General features: G+C 35.3%; 1 protein-coding gene across 3 annotated transcripts in view; it reads left to right on the top strand.

Annotated features, from left to right (window-relative positions):
• The first annotated feature begins 1,099 nt into the window (after positions 1 to 1,099).
• The window catches only part of dync1i1 (dynein, cytoplasmic 1, intermediate chain 1), a 24,675-nt gene continuing 13,108 nt past the window's right edge, over positions 1,100 to 12,666 (top strand). For 2 of the 3 annotated variants that reach the window (XM_056474879.1, XM_056474878.1), the window contains exons 1-6: positions 1,100 to 1,235; positions 2,286 to 2,410; positions 2,492 to 2,606; positions 6,531 to 6,672; positions 9,372 to 9,431; positions 10,455 to 10,570. In XM_056474879.1, the coding sequence (XP_056330854.1) occupies positions 2,303 to 2,410; positions 2,492 to 2,606; positions 6,531 to 6,672; positions 9,372 to 9,431; positions 10,455 to 10,570 (541 nt within the window). In that variant the 5' untranslated portion in view covers positions 1,100 to 1,235; positions 2,286 to 2,302. The remainder of the gene's footprint in view (positions 1,236 to 2,285; positions 2,411 to 2,491; positions 2,607 to 6,530; positions 6,673 to 9,371; positions 9,432 to 10,454; positions 10,571 to 12,666) is intronic. The other variant, XM_056474881.1, reaches the window with a different exon arrangement.

Genomic DNA, 12,666 nt, shown 5'->3' with positions numbered 1-12,666 from the left:
GACCCCTGATTAATAAGGACTAAGTTGAAAAGGAAATGAATGAAAGATTAGAAGTGCAAACTATTTTTTAATGGCATGCACAGATTAATTTTTTACCACAAAACTATACATGTGAGCTAACTTAATCATATGGTCATTTTGGATTTCTTGGGGACTTTAAGTTTTTACCTTCAATTATGTTTGAGGAGTTTTTTGCTGCTACAACACTTTACATTTTTGGTTGAGTGGGTACATGTCATATTTAAAAGGATTCATTCACCCCAATATGCTGTAAATCCTGTCATCAATTACTCACCCTTGTTCATTTCTTCTGTTCAATTAAATTCAAATTCTGTAAAACACAAAAGAAGATATTTTGGAAAATCCTGGTTTTAGAGGGGGTTTTAGCCCTTTCCAGGCTGGTAAATGACCAGCTTAAACCACCTTGACCAGCCTGGTTTAAGCTGGACATGGCTGGCTTTGGCTGTGCTCCCAGCCTGACTAGGCTGGTCAAGCTGGTGTTAGCTGGTCATCTCCCAATGACCAAAAACCCTGTAAAACCAGGCTGGTCGACAACCTAGGCTAGTTAGCTGGGTTTAAGCTGTTTTTTTTTAGCAGGGCTGGCACCCATTGACATCCATAGTATGTTTTTTGCCTTAGTATTGAAGTCAATGGGTGTCAGAAACCAGTATTATTAAAATATCTTCTTTTTTAGTTTAACAGAAGAAAAAACACCTGTTTAAAACCACGTGAGGAAGAATTAAGTTGTGTATTTTTTATTTTTTGGTGGACTGTCCCTTTAAGTCAACGTGTATTTGATCAAAATACAGAGGGAAAATCGCCAAATAACCGAGATTCTTTTTTAATGTTTGAGAAAATTAAATAAAAAATAAATGTAAGTTTTATAATACTAACAAAAACTTAACCTTCCACCCAAAATAGAGAATATCTTTTTCTTCAACACACGAACCACCGGACTGTTGTGTTTGTCGGGGTTTTTTTTCACCTCGTTTTGAAACCGCCGGCTTCTTTCAGACGACGAGGCACTGCCCGCTGTTGCTGGGAGGCGTTGATGACGTATCGGCAGGCATCGAGCACTTCCGGCTTTTGGGTCCTGATGAGACTGAAGTGGTCTTATGATGCTTTGTGTTTTCATGTAGCTGTTGATGCTCATGTGTAGATTTGTAGCCTCTTATTTCAGCATTTACGCGAGACAGCGCAGCAGATTTTGTCCTGGTTGTGTCGACAAAAAGACGGTACAGTAAAGTCATTATATCATGCCCTACAGTTTACCACAGGCTTTGTTGCGGACTGAATTGATGCTTTCATTCACTGAAATGCCAGGACAACAGTTTGTGAATGAAAAGGGTTGTTTTAACTGGCTGGGTTCTGTATTGCGTTATCACTTCTAGTCAGTCAAGTGCATCTATCTGAATCAGGATTATTCTGTCACTGCTTAGCTCGAGTGTATTATGCTAATTTTTAATACACATCGCTGTTTTCATTTGATATGTAATTCAACAAAGAGAACTTTAAATAAATAATCTCAAATAAGTCTAAAACAGCTGATGCTAATTTGTACATTTGATAATATTGTGTAGTTTTATTGTTCCTTAATGTGCTTGAGCCTCCATATATTGTCAATCTGTATTTTTTAGGGAATAGGTTGAAGTAAAATGTTATTATTTGTTTTATTCTCCTTAGGTCTGATGACGTTTTTTACAATTTACAAATAAGATAATTACTATTTAAAACCCTTTTAGAAAATGAGAATAGTCTAGATTTGCTGTGATTAGTTAACCTAATATTAATTTCTTAACTCTTCTTAGGTGTCTAAATGTGATTATAAACGTGTCTGAAAATGCCATCAATTTTGTTTTTTGGCTAAAAATATTCTAAATGAAATATTTTCATTTTAAATTAGGATAAAAATATCTTCAGTACTTTAAAAAAATAAAACAAACTTTATGTTTTACTCTAATAAATCCAGATAACGCCTATTTTTCCATTGCTGTAAATGTTTTTCCAAGTTCATTTTGTTGTGATTTGGTTTCTGTGTCCATTAAACGAATGGGCCTCTACAAAGGCTGTAAACGTCCAAATGAAGCTGAATGTTGAACATTGTCCACTGAACTTCAGCCAAACAATCATAATTCACCATGATGTTGGCCCAGAACGGACCTTTAAAAAATATTAAACCCGAAGCACATCCTCTTAAGTGTCTCTTCTCATTGAGAGTTTGTGTGACATGGTGAAGCCTGACCATTTTAATGTGCTAAAACTAAAACTCTTCATACAACACTTAGACCGAGTGATAGAGAAGATGGCTGATAGAAGTGACCTGAAAGCTGAGCTTGAGCGCAAAAAGCAGCGCTTAGCCCAAATTCGAGAGGAGAAGAAAAGAAAGGAGGAAGAGAGGAAGAAGAAAGAGGTGAGGTCTTCTTTTGTTGGATCTATAAGCTATTTCAGTGAATATTGTTTGGTGGCACTCATTGAATGACCTGTGACGCAGTCTGAGATGCTTCAGAGGCCTGAGAATGTGACCGAAGACTCAGATCTGGACAGGAAGAGAAGAGAAACAGAGGCTCTTCTGCAGAGTATTGGCATTTCACCTGAACCACCATTAGGTAAACCATTCACAACATTTATGTCAATGTGCACAGCTCCTGCTTGAATGACACAATGAAAGAATCATGAGGAGCCTTTTATATAATGTATAAAAGAGAACATTTTTACATCTCACTCCGCAGCTTTTATAGCTACAGCTATTTTTATATGGTTTCACTCTACCCCTGTGAAAAAGATGTAAACTGTTTAGCATACTTTATAAAAGATAATTACTCATTACTGTTAATGAGTAATAAACATAATATGTCATTATTTTTACAGAAAATACAAACAATGCCTGCTACAGTGATTATACATTTACAGAATATCCTGTACATTTTACATTTAACATTACAATCTACAAAAAAATAAAAATATTAGTAAAATTTTATTAAAAACAAGGTTTGGTTTATTATAGTTTGTCCCGTATGTACACTACCTGACAAAAATCTTGTTGTCGATCCTAGTTGTAAGAGCAACAAATAATAACTTGACTTCTGATTGATCATTTAGAAAATCATGGTTTGGGGTTACATTCAGTATGGGGGTGTACGAGAGATCTGCAGAGTGAATGGCAACATCAACAGCCTGAGGTATCAAGACATTTGTGCTGCACATTACATTACAAACCACAGGAAAGGGCAAATTCTTCAGCAGGATAGCGCTCCTTCTCATACTTTAGCCTCCACATCAAAGGTTTTGAAAGTAAAGAAGGTCAAGGGGCTCCAGGATTGGCCAGCCCAGTCACCAGGCATGAACCTTATTGAGCATGTCTGGGATAAGATGGAGGACGCATTGAAGATGAATCCAAAGAATCTTGATGAACTCTGGGAGTCCTGCAAGAACGCTTTCTTTGCAATTGCAGATGACTTCATTAATACGTTAGTTGAGTCATTGCAGAGATGTATGGATGGAGTCCTCTAAGCTCATGAGAATCATACACAATATTAACTCTTTTTCCACTGCACCATGACTATATTCTATACTGAACATTATTTCTAAGTGACAAGACTTTTGTCTAAGCAAAGTCAGACCTTACTGTCCTAATTAAGTAATTATAAATCAATTAAATAAATAATTAAAATAAATAATGAAATCAAGGCATGATCATATTTTATTTAGGTAAACTAAGCTTGATCTAAAGGCCTTTGCCTTTCATATAAGCCACTTCTAATACTAACTGATCAACTAGAAGTCAAGTTATTATTTGTTGTTCCTAAAACTTGGTCAGATTGTGTGCTGTTAATCAATTAACAGCTTTTTTAATGTTCACTCTCGTAAGGAAAACAGTAAAATCAATACAATATCAGGAAAAAGTACTGGCTATTTTAGATTGTAATTTTACATGATCAGCCCACACAATTAAGTAAAGCTACTTAAAATATCATTTAAATCACTTCAATTTTCAATATTAGTCAAAACATCAGAGCAAAGATCAAGGTCCCATTATGTAAAAATAAAGTGTAAATAGAAAAATTGCATGAACCATGAGCTATCTAATTTTTTGTTGTTGAAATATGCAGTCATCTCTTAATTAAGAGGTATTTCTTACAGTGTAGCAATTTTGCAGTCGTTAAAATTTACATTAAACACAGTTAGCTGTAGTTTAGAATGCTTATCAGGGTTCAACGCTAAGGATTTTTTTTACTGGCCCCACAAAAAAGTTAATAGCTATTTCTTAGCCACATATTTTAAATGATGTGTGAAAAATTACATCTGCGAATGTAGAATTTTAAAATGTTAGTAAAGTATAATGAGCAAAATTCAAAGTGTTATGCAAACAAAAAGAGCAGTATAGAAAATGTGCTGGTAATTTATTGCAGTTCTAAATTATTTAACAAAATTTGGCTGACTTGCCAAACTGACAACAAACTGTGCAAAGCATCACTTTATTTTTTTCCATCGTTTTGTACCCACATAAGACATTTAAGTTCTTGCTTCCAAGACATTAGAAACAGACATTTTCTTTTAGCATCATAATTTGATGTTGCCATCTCTTCGCTGTACTGGTTGTTACCAAGTTACGGAAAAAATAATGTGCTGACAACATCCAATCACATAAGAAGAACCGAAAAGCAATATGGTGTTTACCTTCACAGAGAATGCAGCATTTAAAGGCTTAAAGCACAAACTGTTTTTCAATTCTAATTTGCACACAATTAAAAAATAGTCACAGGCAAATTAAACTTTAGTGACAAGGCAGCACTGCCATGATTGGGCAGGTAACAATCCTGTCTACTGTCCCGAGCATCTCACACACTGGCCCCGGGCCATTGGGCAGTCCTTATTGTTGAGCCCTGCTTATTGTCCAACTCAAATAGACCACCACAAGTTTGAGAAAGTCATTCATTTAAAAAAATGACCATTACTGTTTGTTATTATTTAAAATCAGCTGAAACAACACAAATTTTGAGCTTTTTGGGGGGACAACTTAACTGTTTTATGTTCAATTCACCTAAATTTGTAAAAAACTAATAAGTTCATTTAACTCCTCAATGTTGTCTCAACACAAATTGATTATGTGGAATCAAGCATTTTTTTTACAGTATTTACTGTAAATGTACTCATCTTATTAATTGTGTATATTCAGAGGCCTTCCTATTAAAACTCACTATTCATTGTTTTATGGGGGTTTAATCAGAATCAGAATCAGAATCAGTTTTATTGCCAAGTGTGCTTCACACACACAAGGAATTTGTTTTGGCTACAGAAGCTTCCAGTGTACATAAAGTGACAAGTGACAACACAAAATAAATATGAAAAATAAAAAAGGTAAACATTAAACAGATGCGGTTAGTCAAGAAACCTGGATGTTGAGTTGTATGTACAGATTGTTATAAATATACAGGTTATAAGGTGCTGTGTACAAGTGCGAATGTAGAAGGTATTGCATTGTATATTGATATAAGGTGCTGTGTACAAGTGCGTATGAGAAAGTATTACACATATTTATTGCACTGTAGGGGAATATTTAACTGTTCATAAGGTAGACAGCCTGAGGAAAGAAACTTTTCCTTTTCCTCATCCTAATAATTCATCCTCATCCTCATGTTGTTGCAAAACCATAGAAAATTTTGAACAAAAATTGTAAATAAAGATTTCTGTCTCTTCTGAAGGTTTATTTACCTAAATCTCTGACCCATTACAATGTTAAGCGGGAGATTAAACAATTAAATTCTTTAGTATTACGATATTAGGATTAGATTTAGGGCTATTGTGTGTTAGGAATTATGCAAAATATACTGCTACTCCTATAGCAAGGAAATACAATTTGCAACGAGGACACTGTAAAGCGCTCTAGTATGCACTTTTAAGTGTACTTAAGAGTGATATGAAAGAGTCGTGAACGTGTGCTCTCTTTAAGTGCTGTATTAATCTACAAGGACAGTTTTTTAAAAATATATACTTTTATCTAAAAAGCTCTAGTAAAGTGCACATTCAGAACAATCGCAGGCACTTCTCTTTGTCACAAGGGTATGAAGTGGTTTCAGATAAGAAGCATGTTGCTTTGCTTTATTTGAGTCAGTCTTTTAAGTCTTGAATGGCTTGTCTTCGCTCAGTTCTTTGTTGTTGCTGATTTTGTATAGTGTTTATAGCTATGTTAAGTCATGGATTCAATACTACATTTTGTATTACACAAATATAAAGATGTAAGATCATTTTTTAAAATATACAGTACATATAACTGAATGCCTGCCATTTGCTGTTTTTAAACTGCACCTCACTGTGTCAAAGTCAAATACATCTGTGTCTGCTGTGAAACTGTGAAGATGAACTGATTAAATGTGATCATGTCTAAATTCTAACATTGAAAGAGAGGAGTGAAATTCGCTTGACAATCTTTCCTGTTGTTTTTCCTTTTGGATTTTGTTCTCTTTGATTTGTCCATTTCAATCCGTTCTGTTGATTTTGGTTTGCCTGTGTCTGCCACTGCTGGCCATCAGTGCAGCCACTGCAGCTTTTAACATGGGATACCTGTTATTTTCATTATTTAGTCCCAACCCCTATGTCTCCCTCTTCGCAATCAGTGAGTCCACCCAGCGAAACTGGAAGCCAGGAGTCCATAGATGGAGGGACAGTGGAGAGGTATGACATTGTAAACAAGAAATTTGAAACCATTTTGAAGTATTTCATGAAATGTGACCCTGGACCACAAAACCAAGTGTAATTTTTTTATTTAGCTTTGTACATCAAAGAAAGTTGAATGAATAGGTTTTCCTTTGATGTTTGTTTTGTTATGGTAGAATAATATTTGGCCGAGATGCAACTATTTGAAAATCTGAAATCTGAGGGTTCGAAACTAATCTAAATACTTAGCAAACCACCTTTTAAGTTGTCCCAATGAAGTGCTTAGGAATGCACATTAAATATGAGCTTGGATATATTTACAGTCAGACATTTACTAAATTCCTCAAGGAAGATGATCTTTACTTAATATTCAAATACTTTTTGGCATTACTTATATACTATATATTTGGCTATTGCACTGGTTTAGTGGTCCAGGGCCACATATGTGGATGTGTTTTATTGAAAGGGGTTTCAAATCCTCTGTTCTGTATGAGGATTATTGGAAGTCTGTCGCAAATTTGAGGAGGGAAAAGAAGAGATTAATAATCTACATTTTCAATGTGTTTAATAATGAAAAGCAAGGTTAGATTTATTAGTTTTATCAGTGTTTTCCATATATAGTTAGAGAACTTTCTATTTATCATTAGCAGGATTTTTGGTAGAAAAAATGCCATGAATCATGTGTTATGGGTATAATTTATAAATGATAATTTCTCTCAAAATTGATCCATATGACTGACAATTAACAGGTATTTTTATTTTTACATAGTGTTGTTCTATTTATAATTAGCACAGTTTTTACAGTAGAAATTCACATTTTAGGAATGTTTTTAAAGATGTCAAAGTTTATTGAAAAAATCTATTTAATCTTGAATCTGTAATTTCCAAATAATATTACAAGAATTAATTTAGTCCGACAAAAGTCTATACAAGTTTTAGAAGCAACAAATACTAACTTGACTTCCAGTTGATCATTTGGTATCAGAAGTGTCTTATATGAAAGGCAAGGCCTCTAGATTACGCTTATTTTACCAAAATAAAATATGATCATGCCTCGATTTTTGATTATTTAATTAGGACAGTAAGGTCAGACTTTGCTTTGACAAAAGTCTTGTCACTTAACAGAAATAATGTACAGTATAGAATATAAAGTCATCATAGTGCAGTGGAAAAATAATTAATATTGTGTATGAGCTTGGAGGACTGCATCCATATAGCTCTGCAATGACTCAATATATAACTCATTAATAAAGTCATCTGGAATGGGAAAGAAAATGTTCTTGCAGGACTCCCAGAGTTCATCAAGATTCTTTGGATTCATCTTCAATACCTCCTTCATCTTTCCCCAGACATGCTCAATAATGTTCATGTCTGGTGACTGGGCTGGCCAATCCTGGTGCACCTTTACCTTCTTTGCTCTCTGGAACTTTGATGTGGAGGCTCAAGTATGAGAAGGAGCGCTATCCTGCTGAAGAATTTGCCCTTTCCTGTGGTTTGTAATGTAATGCGCAGCACAAATGTCTTGATACCTCAGGCTGTTAATATTGCCATCCACTCTGCAGGTAGAATCTCTGATTTTTCCTTCACCAAACGTCTGTGAGAATCTTGGGCCCATGCAGGTTCCAATAGATCTTCTACAGTATTTGTGATGCAGTTCAACAGATGATTCATCAGAAAAGTCTACCTTCTGCCACTTTTCCAAATGATCAACTAGAAGTCAAGTTATTATTTGTAGCTCTTACAACTGGGCTCAACAACGAGAGTATTGTCAGGTAGTGTAATATCAATTAGGAACCAGTTATTTAGTTTCATTATCATGATTTTATTTTCTTCACACAGTGTACACACAGAGTGCTTACTGAGCTGCTTTCGTATATTTTAGAAAGGAGTTTTTAACAATATGCAAAAACTCACACACATCAGTCTCAAATTGGTGCTTAACCAAAAAAAAGTCACGTAGCATGTGATGTTTCCAGCACAATAGCTCTTCATCAGTCCATGTGCTCAAAAAGTCACACCCTATCTGAGAGCCTTTTATTAATAAGTGTTGATACCTTTTTTATTCCTTGGTGTTGCCGTTTTTATATTAGCTCTTTTTGTCTCACAATATTATCGTCTTTTTTCCTTTAAAATGTAGAAAAAAAAGGATGTGAGCTTCGAGACTGATGACAGTTTATTTTATACATAATTTGCTTAAAGACCCTTATCAAAAATCTGATAAAATTCACTATATGATGTTTAAATTCAGGGAAATTTGATATTTTATGAGGAAATTATTGGACAAATTATTATTTGAGGCACAGTTTAACTGGACTTGCTTCAGCAAAGTTTTGCTTCATTTTTTACTCCAAATATGTTGGCTAATGCTTTTTATTATTATTTGTATTCAATTTTAATCCCAAAGTCTGATGTTTTTTTCTTTTCCCAACATCTTTTGATGGGGCCATCAGATATCGGTAAGGAGAACGGTTGTTGTTACTGTCGTTAGGTTGAGGCATTTGTTAAAGCGTCACCCATCATCAGTGGATGTGCTTCTGTTGTAGATGTTTAAGAGTGTGGCACCATGGTCTAGATGTGATTTCATCTAAGAGACAGAGTGTTATCTTCTGTAATCATGCATGAAAGAGGGTTATGTGCTGCTGGTGAAGCTGCAGGACCTAATCATGCATGTTCATAGTCTTATCCTTCATGACTCTTTATCTTACTGACCTCTTCAGGACGTTGCAGTGGGACACCGACCCCTCAGCTCTTCAGCTTCTTGCAGATTCTGTTCATGGGTGAGACTGGCACCTCCAATTATTAAAGATGATATAGTGAACAGTCCCAATAAAGAGATCTAGAATAAAAACCTAAAGGCGGACATACATTTACCTTGCTCTGCAGATTTCATTCGTGTTCACATTCAGTAATGCATATTTGGCATGCTGAAGTTGAAAACTATTCACAATGGACGTTTTATGCATGTGAAATGTGACTACACATTGAGTGCGGTAAAATTAAACAGTTAATGCACCCAAAAATGATAATCCTCTTAATAAATACTCACCCTGATGTCATCCTGAGCTTTGAGTTCTTCATTCATCTTCTAAACACAGATTAAGCTATTTTAGATGAAATCTGAGAGCTCTGTCATCCTCCACAGACAGCAATGGACCTGAGATGTTCAAAGCTTAGAAAAGGAATGAAAAACATTGGTCAAAACATTGGATGTGACTTCAGTGGTTCAACTGTAGTCAAACGAAGCTCCAAGAACACTCTTGTGCACAAGCATCATATTGCCCATAGTAAATACACACCCTGACCTGATGTAGAAGATATTGTCGAACAAACTTCTTGGAGCTTCAAATTGAATACAGTTGAACCACTGAAGTCATATTGAAACTTTTGATAATGTTTTAGGACAGTTGCTGTCTATGTTGGGTCAGAGAGAGCGCTCGGATTTCTTCTAAAATATCTTAGCTTGTGTCCCGATTATGAACCAAGTTCTCTGGGGTTTAGAATGACATGAGGGGGAGTCATTAGAATCAGAAAGGGCTTTATTGCCAGGTATGTTCACACATACAAAAAATTTGTTTTCGTGACAGAGCTTCTACAGTGCAACAAAATGACAGTCTGTAGAAGCACTGTTGAAGCTCTGCCACGAAAACAACTTCATTTTTTTCCTCCCTAATTAATGACAGAATTCTTATCTTTGGGTGAACTAACCCCTTAAGCAATAGGTGCTTCTAAGAAGTATAAGTCGATAACAAAAAACTGATTTATAAATGCATTAACATTCTCATTTTGGTTTACTTTTTTAGGTGCAGGATGCAGAGGCTTGGGGCATCAAAGATAGTTCAGATTGATTTCATGCCAAAAGAACTGGTGACGTACTGTAAAGAGACACAGACCCCTGTTGCATCAAATCAGCCTGAAGGTAAAGAGGTTTCTTACGCATTTTACACTTTCAATCTTTGATAAGTTACGGTTTGAGCTTTTTGTGAAGTCACAAAGCACTTGTGAGTTTTTTTCTAAATAAACATTAAGCTGTTTCTGAACTCCGTCAAATGTATTTTTCTTCTGAAAATAAGTGAAGTTTCACAAACTAATTTCTAGAGGAGCACGTGATATGATTGACTGCAGCTGGGCACTCATCTACATTCACTAGTTAGACAATCAGATTAACCCCAACTCACTATAAGTAGCCTAGCTAGAACTACTCTCTTATCTTCGTTTTCCGAAGAAACTCTCCCGGGACAGCATGCCAAACCTGCTAACAGTTGTCAAACAATATCTAAGTGTGAACTCTTGAAAGGTACAAAATATTCAGAATGTAAACAATTTGTATGCATGACTTAATTTCAACTGAAACATGAGTAGTCTCTCCCTGTTTTTGCAAAAACTAGTAGGATGTTGTTTATATCACATCTCGGCCAATCAGAGTCTTTCAACTAAAGCTTCACCTGAAAAAAGGATTAGCCCCGTTAAAAATAATTATAGGAATGTGAAATTCAAATTCTTTATGAAATATTTTTTCAGTGATGTTTAAAAAAACAAAGACATTTTTTCACAGTATTTCCTATAATATTTTCCTTTGAAGAAAAATCTGTAGATTTTCTTTTAATTTGGCTGCAATAAAAAACTGTAATTAAAAGCTGCTAAGGTCAATATTATTATTAGCCTCCCTTAAGTAACTGTTTTCCCCCTGATTGGCTACAGGAACAAACCACTGTTGTCCAATGACTTGCCTAATTAACTGACTTTGCCTAGTTAACCTAATTAACCTACATAAATTATGCTTTAAGCGAAATACTCATGTCATCATGGTAAAGATAAAATAAATTAGACATGAGAAATTAGTCAATAAAAATATTATGTTTAAAGGCGGCACGCTAGCTCAGTGGTTAGCACTGTCGCCTCACAGCAAGAACTTTGCTGGTTCGATCCTCGCCTGGGTCAGTTGGCATTTCTGTGTGGAGTTTGCATGTTCTCCCCGTGTTTGTGTGGGTTTCCTCCAGGTGCGCTGGTTTCCCCCACAAGTCCAAAGACATGTGCTATAGGTAAAATCAATGAGCTAAATTGCCTGTAGTGTACCTGTGTGTGTGAATCTGAGAGTGTATGGGTGTTTCTCAGTACTGGGTTGTGGCTAGAAGGGCATCTGCTGCATTAAACATGCCAGAGTTTTATTTTTATTTTTTTGCCTGTTTATTTAACAGGGACAATACACTTGACATTGTTATACAAAGATAACCGATGTTGCATACATAGCGCATATAGCATAAAGAACACAATACAACAAACATGTACAGTATATACAGAGCCACAAACATAAAATGTAAGTCAATCTGCATACTAAAGAGAAATGTAAACCTGACCAACCTGTAAGAATAATACGTAATGTTCGCATTGCTGTAAAGATTTCAACGGTTCTTTTAGCTTTACAGAAAAAAAATGGGAGTTCGGATTGTAACTTTAAATCAGCAGGCATGGCATTCCATAGATGTGATCCTTTCACTGAAAAGGATGACTGACCCATAGTGGTCCTGCATCTGCGGATTCTACAATTCCCCCTTACTGCCCCTCTAGTCTTTGCCCTATCACTGCTGAAGTTATGTACCAACTCACAGACTACTTTAGGGGCAAGACCATGTAAACACTTAAACATGGTTTTTAAAAAGGAAAACTTAAAAAAAAAAAAACATCCAAACTTAACAAGTTATATTTTTTAAGAATTTGACCGATGCCATTTTATTGGTTTCTGATCCATTACTTTTAAAGTTTGTTTGTAAAGTGACATTACAGGCTTAACAACGGACTAAGTAGCTTGACCCCAGATTATTGCACAATAAGACATACGTGATATGCCTCATAATAGCATGCACAAACATTTGCGCTTCTTTAAGAGATATACAGTTAAAAAAATTCAGAATTATTAGCCCCCCTGAATTATTAGCCCCCCTGTTTATTTTTTTGCCCAATTTCTGTTTAACAGGGAGAAGACATTTCCAAACATAATAGTTTTAATAACTCATT

This window comes from Danio aesculapii, chromosome 16, assembly GCF_903798145.1.
Source record: "Danio aesculapii chromosome 16, fDanAes4.1, whole genome shotgun sequence".
NCBI lineage: Eukaryota > Metazoa > Chordata > Actinopteri > Cypriniformes > Danionidae > Danio > Danio aesculapii.
Note: the sequence above shows the minus strand (reverse complement) of the source record. Positions and strands in the feature narration are given on the sequence as shown.